Source organism: Doryrhamphus excisus, chromosome 3 (assembly GCF_030265055.1).
Source record: "Doryrhamphus excisus isolate RoL2022-K1 chromosome 3, RoL_Dexc_1.0, whole genome shotgun sequence".
Lineage (NCBI taxonomy): Eukaryota > Metazoa > Chordata > Actinopteri > Syngnathiformes > Syngnathidae > Doryrhamphus > Doryrhamphus excisus.
The window spans coordinates 104474-120432 of record NC_080468.1 but is presented as its reverse complement, the minus strand read 5'-3'; the positions used below and the strand labels follow the sequence as shown (position 1 = coordinate 120432).

At 41.0% G+C, this 15959-nt stretch overlaps 1 protein-coding gene across 7 annotated transcripts in view; it reads left to right on the top strand.

Annotated features, from left to right (window-relative positions):
- Positions 1–15723, top strand: part of LOC131126471 (cAMP-specific 3',5'-cyclic phosphodiesterase 4D-like) — a 63636-nt gene extending 47913 nt beyond the window's left edge. For 4 of the 7 annotated variants that reach the window (XM_058069045.1, XM_058069046.1, XM_058069051.1 and 1 more), the window contains 15 exons: positions 805–996; positions 1218–1262; positions 3857–3893; positions 4216–4289; positions 4380–4432; positions 4513–4625; positions 10466–10559; positions 10684–10853; positions 10944–11042; positions 11790–11954; positions 12025–12124; positions 12217–12371; positions 12460–12582; positions 12657–12839; positions 12924–15723. In XM_058069045.1, the coding sequence (XP_057925028.1) occupies positions 805–996; positions 1218–1262; positions 3857–3893; positions 4216–4289; positions 4380–4432; positions 4513–4625; positions 10466–10559; positions 10684–10853; positions 10944–11042; positions 11790–11954; positions 12025–12124; positions 12217–12371; positions 12460–12582; positions 12657–12839; positions 12924–13409 (2089 nt within the window). In that variant the 3' untranslated portion in view covers positions 13410–15723. Of the gene's footprint in view, positions 1–804; positions 997–1217; positions 1263–3856; positions 3894–4215; positions 4290–4379; positions 4433–4512; positions 4626–9146; positions 10064–10465; positions 10560–10683; positions 10854–10943; positions 11043–11789; positions 11955–12024; positions 12125–12216; positions 12372–12459; positions 12583–12656; positions 12840–12923 lie in introns of those variants that run through there. The other 3 variants (XM_058069048.1, XM_058069049.1, XM_058069052.1) reach the window with 2 other exon arrangements.
- The last annotated feature ends 236 nt before the right edge of the window (positions 15724–15959 follow it).

Genomic DNA, 15959 nt, shown 5'->3' with positions numbered 1-15959 from the left:
TAAAGGAAATAACTTGAAGGCTACCGTTCAGGTCGCTAGCGCTCTAGTTTGTGAGTTAGCATGTGTCTCAAGACCCTGCAGTTGCGCAATATGTTGTAAATAAAAAGAGTATAAATGTGACTATAGTCGTGTTTTGTCATGTCTACAGGGCTCTAATAATGCTTTGTTCATTTTAATCTGAAAAAAATAATTTGTCTACCCACCAACTGGTGGTTTCTTAAGTTTTTATTATTTGCCGTTTTATTGTTATTATTATACTTATTTATTTATTACTGATTGATTGATTTTCTTTATTCTTGATTTGTTTATTTATTTGTCATCTTATTTTGTGTAGAAAAATAAAAATATAAGATATTTGAGAACAGTGGAATGTTTTATCAGAGCTTTTCTTGTAGAAAATCGAAACCAAAGCAAAGTTTATTCATTTTTCTGTTTTTAATAAATGCGTTTTTTTTTTGTTTTTTTTTGGAAAACCTGATGTCTCAGTCTCACCAAGACCCTAGCTCCAGTGGCCCCCAAGTAAATTGAGTTTGAGACCCCTGCCATACAGCATCCATATCAAACTTGCGAGGGCCGCACTAACATTAAACTTTAATATCAAGGCGGGGGCCTCGAACTAGTGTCCTGCGGGCTACTTTGAGACCCCTGAAGCAAAAACAAAAGTTTCTTTTTTGGAAGGTGTGTGACAAACATGCATTAAAATAAGAAATCAAACACTTTTACACAGCACTGTATATGCAACAAACACAGGGTGTGTGTCGTGACCACTAAAAATCATTCATCATTTATTCTTTCTATTTGCAGCTTTGACGTGGAGAATGGATTGTCAGTGGGGCGCAGTCCCTTGGACCCTCAGGCCAGCCCGGGTTCTGGTCTGGTCCTCCAGGCCAACTTTCCCCATAGTCAGCGGCGGGAATCTTTCCTCTACCGCTCGGACTCTGACTTCGACTTGTCCCCCAAGGGTCCTTCCAAAAACTCCTCCACTGCAACTGACCTGTAAGTACTGGCGGGCGAGGTTGCCACTATAGTATAGGATATAATATAGGATTAGGACCGCTTCTATTCTTCTCTGAATATTTGCATTACTTAACTTAGTTAAGTTTTATTTTCCCACACATGGAATTATTAGTCATTATTATGCCTCTAAAGGATGTCCAAAAATGAAACACTAAAAGCGACAGGCCCCTTCACCGCCTCATGACTGTCTGTTTTTAAAGGGAAGAAAGCTTGAAGCACTGGGAGGTCAACTGGTTATCATCTCGGTGAGACGAATGTGATAGAAAATAATAATAATAATCCTATAATTGATTCTATAACTGATTTTGTTCCCTTAAGCCCACTTACCCTGCTAGTCTTCCCTCCTGACAAAAATCACTGAAACCTTACCTGAATTAAAACCTAATTCACCTTCGACCCCCTTGGTTCCCCCTAAAACACTGTGTTCTGTTTTATTTGTACATGCATGAGATAGCAAGAAAGAACCACCCTTTTTTTGTCTTACTTGTGCTCCAAACTCCTGCTCCACCCACTTTGTTTTCAACAGTGCATGGCATCCATGGTTTTTCATGTATTGTACACTATCACGTTCTTTTGATAGTTATAAGACAGGGGTGTCCAAATTGCAGCCAAGGAGTCATTTGCGAACCACCCCACACTGTAAAAATATTATTTAACAGGATTATTTTAATTCAATAACACCAAAATGGAAAAACAGCAGTCAACTAGGGATGTCCAATATTGGGTTTTTTTGCTGAAAACCGATATTGTCCAACTCTCAATTTCCGATACCGATATCAGCTGATACCGATATGTGTAACATGACATATCACCTGTGGTGGAATGAACACATGTGTCTTGTGTACAGCATTTTATTCAATATTGGTTTTCATGATCGGGAAAAAAATCTGATACCAATGTCAACCGATATCGCATTTTTATGCTGCTATCGGGCTGATAATTATTGGTACTATACTCTACGTCTACATATTGGGTAATAGAAGTATAAAGGTGACTATAGGGGTGCTATTATCAGTACCGACAATTATCTGACATCCCTAGAATAAACACTTAACGTTGTGCAGGAAAATATATAATTTCAGTATTTAAATATATATATATATACATTAGGGTGCATCAAATTTGTATGGAAAATTTTAAATTCATAATATCAATTTGGCTGGCATTCCATTTTATTCTAATGAACATAAAAATGTCTTTTGCAAAGTTTTGAGGAAATCCATTGAGATTTCGGAGTGCCACCTCACATAAACTTTTGGAAAATTTCGGAAAATGTGCAATTTCTAGTCTAATTGCCAAAAAGTTGACCTGGAAATGTTGAGTACAATGAACTTCTATACGGCATCATTTTCTATAGGGTTATCAAAGGGGGCCCAGACCAAAGACCAGAGGGCAGCATCTTAGGAGAGCTGGTGGGTTGTGCTGCACACTAAAATAAAATAAAATAAAATAAAAATTAAATAATAAAATAATAAATGGACAAGTGTATATCAGATTACAGTACTGATCTCAATAAATATGAAGCATCAGTGATACTGTCTACTCTATATAACTGTTATTGATGTTATGCTTGCTCAGCTATTAGCTAACTGTCATTAGCAAACTGTAGCTAGCTAATGTTAGCTACAGTAGAGGCAATGAGCGCTAAATGCCTATAAATATGACTACAAATCATTCAAATTACAAAGACAAAACCACAAATTTCCTAGTAATATGTAATAGGAGTATAAATACCAACAAAAACATAAAGATCATTTGAGAGTTCTTGAGCTGCAGTCTTTGCTGACCTCAAATCTCCATGGCGACCATTGAACTGTTCACCACTTTATTCCACAAAAACAGATGTATGGTGGCACCTCTAAATAATCATGGATTGGAAAAATATTTTCTATGTGTTGTTTCTACATATATTGGAACACTTTTAGTACCCAGCCATATCAAAATTCAATAATTGGGTTTTTTGATGCTCCCTAATAGTACAAATATAATAACAAAAAAAGTAACCCTATTATGAGAAATATTCATTCATTCATTCATTTTCTTCCGCTTTTTCCTCACGAGGGTCCCGGGGTGCTGGAGCCTATCCCAGCTGTCTTGGGGCGAGAGGCGGGGTACACCCTGGACTGGTCGCCAGCCAATCACAGGGCACATATAGACAAACAACCATTCACACTCACATTCATACCTATGGACAATTTGGAGTGGCCAATTAACCTAGCATGTTTTTGGAATGTGGGAGGAAACCCGGAAAAAACCCACACATGCACGGGGAGAACATGCAAACTCCACACAGAGATGGCCGAGGGTGGAATTGACCCTGGTGTCCTAGCTGTGAGGTCTGCGTGCTAACCACTGGACCGCCGTGCCGCCCCATATAGTACATATATAATAAAAAAGTAACCCTATTATGAGAAATAAACAAAACAAAATAAAGTTGCAATTAAGTTGGGGGAAAAGTTATAATTTTCTGGAAATTTTGTCATAATGAAGTCAAAGAGCTAAATGCTAAAGTGTAAAATTAAGTCTTTCCTTTACAAAATATCAACATAAACCTTCTATTCGATCATTTTCAGTATGTTTGGACACCCCTGTTTGAACACTATAAGTTACCCGTTTTCTGAGATGTATTTTTTACAATTCACTAGGTACATGTACCTAGTCTCACACTAGTATATAAAGCAAAGTATTCATTTACTGCGTTCATAACGGTGAATGTAGTGTGCAGTTGTGTAGAAATACACTGCATCACACTGTAATAGGTGTACCTAATGTGAAATAAATATATTTACTGTGTGTCATGGAGTTGAACACTTTTTTGCTTGTGTGTCCTCACATGCAGACATACAGAAGACATGATTGTCACACCATTTGCACAGGTGAGTCCTACACATCAACTCACACACACACACACACACACCCATTAAAGACATTACAATGACATAGTCTTGTACAGCAAGCTGAAGGAGAAAAAAAAAGAATACAATACGACAGAGTACACAGAGGACTTTCTGAGTGCTGAGTCAGTGCTACAGATGGAGCGACAGGCATGACATTGTTATGTCATCAAAACAGCACAGAGGGAGAGTAGTGCCTCCACTAGTGTAGGTAGATGCCTGCTATTGTGTCTTGATTGAGCAAAAGAGGACTACAAAAATGCTGTTGAACGTGACGTGAAGAGGCCTTTTGTTCGCCTCGTAGGTCCTCGCCAGCCTGAGGACAGTCCGCAGTAATTTTGCGGTCATCACCGGCCAGCAAGATCGGCCAGCCAGCAAGTAGGTGTTTTTGGGAAATGTTTGCACAAGCGAGTGACAATAACATGGAATCGAGTTGTAGTCAAGTAAATGGATGGTCTGGGTCCGCAGGACACGATCATCTGGCAGCAACCCGCCATCCATGTGTAAGACCAGTCTCGCAGGTCAGTGGTTTCTCCTTACATTTGCAATCACAAATATTTTAAAGTAATTGAATTGAATATTAATGATTTTTTTTAAACAGAGGAGCCCCACCAGCAGTTGGCTATTGAGACTCTGGATGAGCTGGACTGGTGCCTTGAACAACTGGAGACCCTGAAGACCCGACACTCTGTCAGCGAGATGGCGTCCAACAAGGTACTTTTACCAGTAACACGTCTCCATGCATCTTTGCATTCAGGCAACTACAGTCCGAGAATCAGCGGTTTGAATTTCGCAGCTTGACTCTATCACGGTTTTTATATAATATATTCAATAATAAATCATGATATTTTGTGGTTTAATATGGCTTATTCGTAGACACAAAAAAAATTGCCTAAAGTGAGCATTTTCAAGCATAAAAACGGAAAAATACAATACAAAATAAAATACAAATACAAGATATGAAGATAATACAAAAGATAATACACAAGATATGAAGAAATACAAAATAAAATAAAATACAAATATAAGGCATTCAGAAGATGCATTCAAAGACACTGTGAATGATATGTAGTTTCCTTTTTACTAAGGATGTCCGATATTGGCTTTTTTGCCGAAAACCGATATGCCGATAATGTCCAACTCTCAATTTCCGATACCAACATCAGCCGATACCGATATGTGTAACATGACATATCCCCCGTGGTAGAATGAACACACATGTATTATATACAACATTTTTTAAATATTAATTTTCACGATCCGGAAAAAAATCTGATACAAATATCAACCAATTTTTATGCTGATATCAGGCCAATAATTATTGGTACTGATCATTATTGGTACTTTTTACGTCTACTTTATTGTGTAATACAAGTATAAAGATGATTATAGGGGTGCCATTTCATGTCTAGAGGGCTCTAATAGTTTTTTTTTTTTAGTCATTTTATTTATAACTAAGGAATCCCAAGCCGCACGGTGCCCGAGTGGTTAGCATGTAGGGGTTCTAGTTTGCATGTTCTCCCTGTGGGTGGGTTTTCTCCGGGTACTGCGGCTTCCTCCCACATTCCAAAAACATGTTAGGTTAATTGGTGATTCTAATATGTCCATAGGTATGAATGTGAGTGTGAATGGTTGTTTGTCTATATGTGTCCTGTGATTGGCTGGCCACCAGTCTAGGGTGTACATTGCCTTTCAGCTGGGATAGGCTCCAGCATACCCCTGCGACCCAAATGAGGGTAAGCGTCATAGAAAATGGATGGGTGAAATAAGACCGGAGTTCGATTCCACCCTCGGAAGTGTGGAGTTTGCATGTTCCAAATTGTCCAAAGGTATGAATGTGAGTGTGAATGGTTGTTTGTCTATATGTGCCCTGTGATTGGCTGGCCACCAGTCCAGGGTGTACCCCACCTGTCGCCCCAAGACAGCTGGGATAGGCTCCAGCACCCCCGCGACCCTCGTGAGGATAAGCAGTAGGAAATGAATGAATGAAATAAGGAATCCCACTTTGCTGAAATTCAGTTACCACGGTCATGTCTGGAGCCAATTAACCATGATGAATGAGGGATTACTGTACGGTCAATTCATTCTATCGAGGCAGTCCCCTCCAGGAATTTACTAGCTTTTTTGTCATGATTGCAGCCTAAATTGTCTGATTTCACAGCAGCTTCTTACCAAAGTTGTGGCAAAAGTTGTGACCTTTTGAGGCAATTTCTTTCAATCACATTGCATCATCACATTATCATATTATCAATGTTTTAAGTGTTGCTTATAACCTTACCCCTAAAAGAGTTTTTCCCATGAATTGTAATGGATTTACTCAATAAAGTGTACCTTTATGCTTTGCATATGTACAGTACGTACATCTCTACACTAGTAGACCTACATTGTGTTCCATCTGCTGACATTTTTATACATGTGACCAATTCACATACGGGAGTTCATAGTTTACAAAACAAACCCCACCAAAGGTTCCCTTATTTTCTGCGGTCTGCTCTGTCGCCTACAAGTTGCAGACACTTTCCATGTATGACGTAGTTTTCCCCCGCTTTCGTTGAGAACCTTGAGGAAATGTTGAGCGTGATAAAAAGTGATGATTTTTGTAAGGAAATGAGAGACAATGAGAGTCTATCATCATAGGTCTCCATCTCTGTCACTGTAAAAGAGGAAGTAAGGACACGGGAGGGCAATGCAGGGTCACACTGTGTTGGTTAGACAGTTGACGTGTGCGTTTGAGCGCTCCTCAGAGGCAAAAATGATGATGATGGGTCAAAATGTGTGGGGAGGGAGCTTTTCTGTTCCCAGGTGCACAAAGCAAAGTCATGCTTAGATGGGCTTTGTGTAGAGCAGGGGTCTCAAACTCAATTTACCTGGGGGCCACTGGAGCTCGGGTCTGGGTGAGACTGGGCTGCATCAGGTTTTCAAAAATATATATATATATATTAAAAAGAAAAAAATGTAAAAAACATCACTTTGGTTCCAATTTTCTACAAGAAAAGCTCTGATAAAACATTCCACTGTTCTCAAATATCTTACTTTTTATTTTTCTACACAAAATAAGATGAAAAATAAATAAACAAATCAAGAATAAAGAAAATCAATCAATCAGTAATAAATAAATAAATATAATAATAATAATAAAACGGCAAATAATAAAAACTTAAGAAAGCACATATAGTTGGTGGGTAGACAAATTATTCTTTTCAGATTAAAATGAACAAAGCATTATTAGAGCCCTGTAGACATGACAAAACACGACTATAGTCACATTTATACTCTTTTTATTTACAACATATTGCGCAACTGCAGGGTCTTGAGACACATGCTAACTCGCAAACTAGAGAGCTAGCGACCTAAACGATAGCGCTTCAAGTTATTTCCTTTAAACTTAAATAGCCGAAAACTTACCACTTCCACACGGATAGGGAGGATAACTATTAACAGTTATTTAACCTTTAACATGAACATGAATCAAACATAATAATTTTTTTCTGGGTACATGATACCATACAGCATCCATATCAAACTTGCGCGGGCCACACTAACATTAAACTTTCATATCAAGGCGGGGGCCTCAAACTAGTGTCCTGCGGGCCACATTTGGCCCGCGGGCCGCATGTTTCAGACCCCTGGTGTATAGGAACTCCAGATGAGATGGAGAGCAGCAGGCCTGCATCACTGACCTCTGACCTCCATATTCTATAATATGATTGGACAAAAAACACAAAAACAAAAACCAACATCTTATAGAAAGTCTTTCTGGAAGAGTAGAAGGCTTTTCTTTTGGTCTGGGGTTTCCATACTTTGTCCACCGAGGGCCACATATCAGGTGCAGGGGGCATTTAGGATACATTTAGGAGATTTAACTAGACTCCTATTCCCTGTATATACCTGAATGTTGTCATCAAGATTCCTGCATTAGTCACAGATAGAAAAGTAGAAGTCCAACTTGTGATAGGAATAAATGTAAAGTTAATGATCCCTATTAAAATCAATGAATATATTTTTCCCTATGATAATTCATTCATTTTTTTACCGTTTATCCTCACGAGGGTCGTGGGGGGGGGGTGCTGGAGCCTATCCCAGCTGTCTTGGGGTGAGAAGCAGGATATATACCCTGGACTGGTGGCCAGCCAATCACAGGGCACATATAGACAAACAACCATTCACACTCACATTGGACAATTTGGAGTGGCCAATTAACCTAGCATGTTTTTGGAATGTGGGAGGAAACCGGAGTACCCGGAGAAAACCCACGCATGCACGGGGAGAACATGCAAACTCCACACAAAGATGGCCGAGGGTGGAATTGAACCCTGGTCTCCTAGCTGTGAGGTCTGCGCGCTAACCACTGGACTGCCGTGCCGCCCTAATAATCAGTTAATTCTACTATTATAATATGCAGAGGACCAATGAAAATTAACCAAAAAAGGCCCCTGAACCACACTTTTGACACCCGTGGCGTATATGGATTGTGATCAGTGTGTAGGGGGGATGCTTATAAACGTACATGCACGGGGGAGAACCTGCAAACTCCACACAGAGATGGCCAAGAGTGGAATTGAACTCAGGTCTCCTAGCTTTGAGGCCTGCGCGCTAACATCCTCCACCGTGCAGCCCCTATGATGATTTGATGGCCAATTTCCTATGATTTGTTGTGTGATGTTCAATGTCATTCAAACCAAGCCAAAAGAGCATCCATCAGCGACCAAGGAACTATGAATAAGGTCTACCAACCACTGAGGAGAGTCCTCCTCCATGAATGAGCGGGAGGGTTTCGTGCATGCAAGTAGAGACAAGACACACCCTTCCCCCCACTCATGTGCAGAAAAATGTGAATGAGGAAGCAGGGGGCTGAGAATGAAACGGCATCCCCTCCATCCATCCTCCCTTTTTGTCTCAGATCAGAGCCCATCACTTGCGTGATTCCACGATGAGACCGCCCACTCGGCATACACGTGCTCTTTATAGCATCATGCACGCCAATGCATACATTGCTACATAGTGTATAATGTCTGCCTTGGTACATGTAGCGTACTGCTGTGCACACTCACGTGGCACTGTCCCGGGTTTCGTGGGAGGCATCCCCGCCTCCTCTTCAGCTCCTATATTGCTGTAGATCAGTCAATGAGCAGCCTCGGTCGGTAGGGAAAAACTATCTGTGCTGACACTTGAGAACGGAGAACTTGTGAAGGGCGGGGGGGGGGACATGGTTGGCCTGAGTGAGCATTGTTTCTGCATCACTGACAACTTCCATAAACCATTTCATGAATGGATTGACCCCTAAAATCATTTGGAGGATGACTGAGAGCTCAGTTCTTGTGATACATTTTTTCCATGTTCATTGATGAATTTAGAGATTTAGAGTAAGTACATAAAAATATATATCAGGTGAGTACAATGGCATGTACTTTTCATGATGCTTAGTCAGCCACTTCTAAATATATACTTCATAGTAGATGATGGTAATGGTGGTCATTGTCCCCATGCACATCATTGCGGGACGTGATGTACTGATTTTATTTTTGGCTCCATGAATGACCCCCCCACCCCACCCTCTCCCACACCCCACCCCTCCCAACCTCATCTCTTTCAACATTTTTCTTCATATCTTCAAACTTGGTGCACATGGTGCATCTCACAACCTCCAGCTCCAACACGCTCAGCCCCTCCCATTTTGTGTATAGTCGAGCCAATGAGAGCAGTCCGCCTCTCCCAGCCTCTGCTGCAGCACTCGCTCCATTGGCCGCTATTCTTAGATATTTTTGGAGGGAGGCGTGGATTAGAGTACCTCGTTCTCCCAGTGTTTACACACACGAGAACAGGCAGTAACTGAGTGAATGAGAGAGAGTGTGGAAGGAAGGTGTGCAGATTCTCTGCCCTGCATCCTCTCACCCCACAGCTCTGTTGTTCTTCCGTGGACCTCTGAAGTATTCTGCTTGTACTACTTGGAGACTTTACCAGTGGACTCCCTGCTTGCAGTCGCTTGTGCTCAGGCAAGCAGTGTAGAAGCTCAGAGAAGCTCAGACGGTGGCAGAGGATGACCACAAAGCTCAGCTCTATCATTCCATTTTATTCTTGCGCTCAATGCTTGATTTTGTGCTGAAATGCCAGAAGTGAATCTTTTCATCTCGGTGTCGTGGATGTTCATTCAGGTAAGGAGTGCTTGGCTGATGCATGGCTTTGGAGGTGGAAGTGGGAGTGGGTGGGGTGATGCTGGAGGCTCACATGTTGCTCCTTTTGTGAATAAAGAAGAAGACTGTGATGGATACTTGGGATATGTTTTATCATTTAACTTTATATGGGTTGTAATGTAAATGTACGTAGGTGATGTGTAGGTATGTACACACATAGAGGTTGCTTCCAAGGATTGCCTGCCTGTTTTCTGCCTTTGAGCATAGTGAAGTTGTGAATGGACAGCTGAGGCAGCACATACATACCGTTGCGGTGTTATTAGTGCAGTGGTTTGTTTTGTCGACATAGTATTTGAGTTCAATTTGTGCATGCTTATGTTTGTGTGTGTGTGTGTGTGTGTGTGTGTGTGTGTGCACCTGTAGTTCAAGAGGATGCTGAACCGAGAGCTCAGCCAGCTGTCAGAAACCAGTCGCTCTGGGAACCAAGTCTCTGAGTTCATCTCTAGTACCTTCCTAGGTAATTTACCTCTGCTTTGCATACTTCCCTTGAATATGATTATAAGCATTATTGCTTATACAAAACTAAGAAATGGATGGCTTTTTTTTCATGGCTGAACATTTTGTCTGCGTCCATCTGACAGAGAAGCCACATGACATGGACATCCTGGCTCCAACCACCAAGGAGGAGAAGAAGAAGCGACCCATGTCCCAGATCAGCGGTGTCAAAAAGGCCACGCACAGCCCCAGCCTTGCACCCTCTACCATCCCTCGCTTTGGGGTCAGCACCAGCAAGGAAGGTCTCCTTGCCAAGGTACCAGGATAGATGTAATACTACTACATCTTTGTCATTAATACTTAAATTCATTTCTATGGTTTTAATGCTACATCTCTTATGTTGCAGGAATTGGAGGACATTAACAGATGGGGGATTGACATCTTTAAGATCTCAGAGTATTCTGGCAATCGTCCACTCACGGTCACCATGTACACCGTTTTCCAGGTAGCATACTTTAAAAAATAAAAAAAATAAAAACAACCAATTGGTTAAAAATGTCATCCAATACTTCTTTACAAGAGAGGAAAAATATGATCTCAGGGAAGAAGTACATTTGAAACACTTCTATGCTAGGACTACGTTATGCTAGCCATAGCATTTCAGTATGTGGAATCAAACTATGGAATGGATTGAGTAAGGAAATCAAACAATGCAGAACGATGAGCCAATTCAAGAAACAATACAAGCAGTTGATGTTTGCTAAATACAAGGATGAAGAGTCTTGAACCAGTCATGATGTGCTATATATATATATATATATATAGATAGATATAGATATAGATATAGATATATAGATATAGATATATAGATATAGAGTGATATATATATCACTATATTGACATGCACTATGGTACCCATTATGGCATTGGATGCTCATATCACCTCCTACTTCCGTATATTATAAAAAAAAAATAAATAAAACCCAAACTGTATTATGGAAAGCAGGAAGTGAACAAATGTAACAGTTAGTGATTGTAAAAGTACCAGATGGAGGGGTAGGATTTAATAAGCTTTGCTTCTTCCTACTCCTTTTGGACATGTGGAACTGGGAACTGATTATGGGATGCACTCAATTGGAATCTGTTGCATGTTCAAATGAAATTAAACCATTACCATTAAAAAAAAAAAAATAGTCGCTGTCACACACTAGAAACACACTTTCACGTCCTCGTGTCTCATCTGCTGCTGCAGGAACGCGACCTTCTCAAGTCTTTCAAGATTCCGACAGACACTTTCATCACATTCATGATGACTTTGGAGGATCACTACCATGCAGACGTGGCGTATCACAACAACATCCACGCCGCCGACGTTGTCCAGTCCACACACGTGCTGCTTTCCACGCCTGCACTAGAGGTAAAAAGACACAGTGGGTAGATGATGAGTACATATGTACTGATGGTCTTCTTTGTGTGTGTCGTTAAAGGCTGTGTTCACCGATTTGGAGATCCTCGCTGCTCTGTTTGCCAGCGCCATCCATGATGTGGATCACCCTGGAGTTTCCAACCAGTTTCTCATTAACACCAGTGAGTTTGTCTTACGAGGGTTGTGTGATTGCTGAGCGCAAGTCAGCAATGTGAACTCACTCCACATCATCCAATTTTTTTCCCCCCACTAGATTCCGAGCTGGCGTTGATGTATAATGATTCGTCCGTGTTGGAGAATCACCACTTGGCAGTTGGCTTCAAGCTTCTGCAGGAGGACAACTGTGACATCTTTCAGAATCTCAGCAAGAAACAGAGACACTCACTTCGTAAAATGGTCATCGACATGGTACGTTACATTTTTTTTTTTTTTTGTCTTTCCCAGCTTCTGAATCATCTTTGAGTGATACATTTTGGGGTGGTTGTTGTTATCACAGGTGTTAGCCACTGATATGTCCAAACACATGAACCTGCTGGCAGACCTAAAAACCATGGTGGAGACCAAGAAGGTTACCAGTTTAGGCGTTCTGCTGCTGGACAATTACTCAGACCGCATACAGGTAACAACAGTTCCATATTTAATTCAGGATTTCATGCCGTTCCGATTTTGAACGCATATTTTCTGTCACTGCAGGTTCTTCAGAACATGGTGCACTGCGCTGACCTGAGTAACCCCACCAAGCCGCTGGAGTTGTACCGACAGTGGACTGACAGGATCATGGTGGAGTTCTTCACCCAAGGGGACAGGGAACGAGACAAGGGCATGGAGATCAGCCCCATGTGTGACAAACACAACGCCTCCATTGAGAAGAGCCAGGTAAAATCCAGATCTGTCAATCAAAGTAGTGTGCTGAAAGCAATATGAAGCCCCGCCCCCATCTCATATGATGTTCTCTTTCAGGTGGGTTTCATTGATTATATCGTTCATCCTCTGTGGGAGACGTGGGCCGACCTTGTTCACCCCGATGCACAAGAGATCCTTGACACGCTGGAGGACAACAGAGAGTGGTACCAGAGCATGATCCCCCACAGTCCCTCACCCAACCCTGAAGAACCACAGGAAGGAGGTCTTACTGGTGAAGCTTCTGGCTTTTGTGTCGGCGGCAGCACCGCATCCACCGACAAGTTCCAGTTTGAGTTGACCTTGGAGGAGGAGGAGGGAGAGTCGGATACTGAGAGCCCGCCCGAGGAAGAGGAGGGCTGCGGCAGTTACAGAGGGACTGAAGTGTCCAGAACTGATTCTGGTGGCGGATTTGATGCTCACCCACCTCCCACAACGATCACTACTGATGCAACAAGGACGTTTTCTGATAAAGACATGGCAGCACAAAGAGGGACAGACCCCGAAGCGCCGTCTGGGGTATCAGACATCAGACTCGACTCATAGCACCCATCCCAAGTTCCTTCAGCCATTTCTTTTGTGTTTATTTTTCATCTTGATTTCAGTGCCTCCTCCTTTATGACTCTTCGACACCCCCTCTCCCACTCCACACCACTTTCACCGTCGTTTCCACAGACAGGGTGCCTGCAGCAGCAACTCGGGTTGTGAGGTGCTGAGAAGGAGGCCTGCAGTTGAAGCACTAAAGGAAAGCAGATAGACTTGAGGCCACTAGAGGACAGGAATCAGGTTGCTGACTGGTCCTCTCTGTTGTGTCAGTGAGGCACACTGTGGATATTCCACTGAGACTATTGTCCACCACGAATGAATTGTCTTCCTCTTTCTAGCGTTTTTATAAACAAGGCGAGGAAGCGATGAGTGATATGAGATCACAATGACATCAGATACTTGAAAATGTTTCACCTTTCATTCAAGAGTCCTCTTCGGTTTTGATCCGTTGACTCGTTTGTGTTTTGCCTGACTTTTAATGTTGCTTTTTATTTCGGGCCACAGTCAAATTGATGCAAGCAAAGCACATGCAGATCAGAGCTATGCACACTGTAACGTAGGAAGCGTGAAATGTAGCAGACATTTTTGAGTGACTGCTGTATATGAGCTTGACTAAAAGAATAATTTAAACAAAACGAAATTAATTCAATTCATTTACTTTAAATCTCTAAAGCCCTGAACGCGTCATACTGTCAGAAATGAGCCAAACAAGACAGTCAGGGACTAACGTCCAAAGCAATGTGGTCTGTGTGCATGGTGCCACCTAGTGTTGAAAACTAGTACAAGATTATTTGCACGGCTTGCATGGAACATATATTCAAAATGTGTTCCCCTGCAGCGCCCCCCCACCCAACCCCCATGCAAATATCATCTGCTTCTGCTTTGTTACTATTTAAATGATATTTGCTTTTATTTTAAAGTCTATATTTTGACACCCATTGTATCAGTTTGCCTTCAGGTTTGAGCACTTTAGAGTTTTATTTAAGGCTGGCCCCTCATTGTAATTGGGAAGGGCTTTGATTCAAACCACAAGCACATGGAGGCTGCTGACTGAAAGACTAAATGGCTGGAGATCATGCAAACACTACATCCAAAATGTAGGAAGGATTGCGTTTTAAAAACACACAGGGCCGCATCTTTGTAACTGTAAAACCAAATGTGAGGCCGTTCCCTCTTGTTAATCAATATTTTGCTCTTCATCACACAAGTCAATGACAAAACAAGTGCCAGGCTAGCATGACACAACCCGTACTGTAGTTTCCATATTGCCACCGGCTACTTTCCACCAGCAAGTTGGTTGATTGTAGCACCTCGTGCCAACCTGACCCCAGCGTCTCTGTCCCTTGTCAGCTTTTCAAACTGTACATGATATTGTCTTAAAACGGTGATGTGTTTTTGTATGTGAGAGTGAATGATGGGGTGGACTTTTTTTTTTTTTAGATGTATTTGCTAATAAAAAAAAAAAACCAAAGCACTTTGTATAGTACTTTTACAATGATGTACCTCCATTAGAGTTGAACATGTATAATGTGACCATTGGTGGTTGAGTGGAAATCCTGGGCTACACCACTACAGCTCTTAAAGGTTGGTTGGAGGGACTGAAGTTTGTTTAGTTTTTTTTTGTCTGATGCACACAAGAGATGAACAGTCTCTTAGTTTTACCACAAATCAATCCTGTTTAATGTGTGAACAAGCTTTTATTTCTTCTTTCTGCCTTATTTTCACACCTGGATGTTTCTTTCATGCTGGAGGAAAATGTGTGCAATGCTTTCTGTAGCCATTAACAGACCAACGCTCCAGGATGCCTTCAAAACTAAGGACTATCTCACAGCATCTTCACCAGAACAACATGCAACAGGGTTCTGTTTATGTTTTGTCTTGTACATGTTCCTCACATTGATCCGTGTACAGTTTATTTATTATTTCCGTACAATGGAAAAGTAGTGTTTAAGGTTTAGTCCTTATTTGTAGTTTGATTTGGCAGAATGACTTCTGGGACAGGTTACTCGACTTTTTTCCTCCACTTTTCACATTTTAACAGCAATTAACATACATAAGCAAAGTTACACATTTTCATGTTTTGTCTGTATGCAAACTAGTTGAGTGTCAGCTTTTTGAAACATTTCTCCTTTTTACTGTCTTCTCTGTTGTCATTGCACACCAATATTCGTGGAGGTTATGGTCCATTCTGTGACAATTTTATAGTGGTTCTAAAAGTCATCAGAGATCAGAATTTCTATACCACAGCTTTGACAATCCAATCTGTTGTTTAACTGCGGGTGTTTTTGCCCTCTTTCCAACTAGAACTGTATGCCTTGCCAATAAAAGAAAAAACATTTCACTCTTTCATGTGCTCCCTACTTCTTACATATATTTTTTTGAAAAATGCACCTACAATATTCATATATATGAATATATATATATATATATAATACAATATAATAATGTAATAATATAATATATAGTACTATATATATATATATATATATATATATATATATATATATATATATATATATATATATATATATATATATATATATATATATA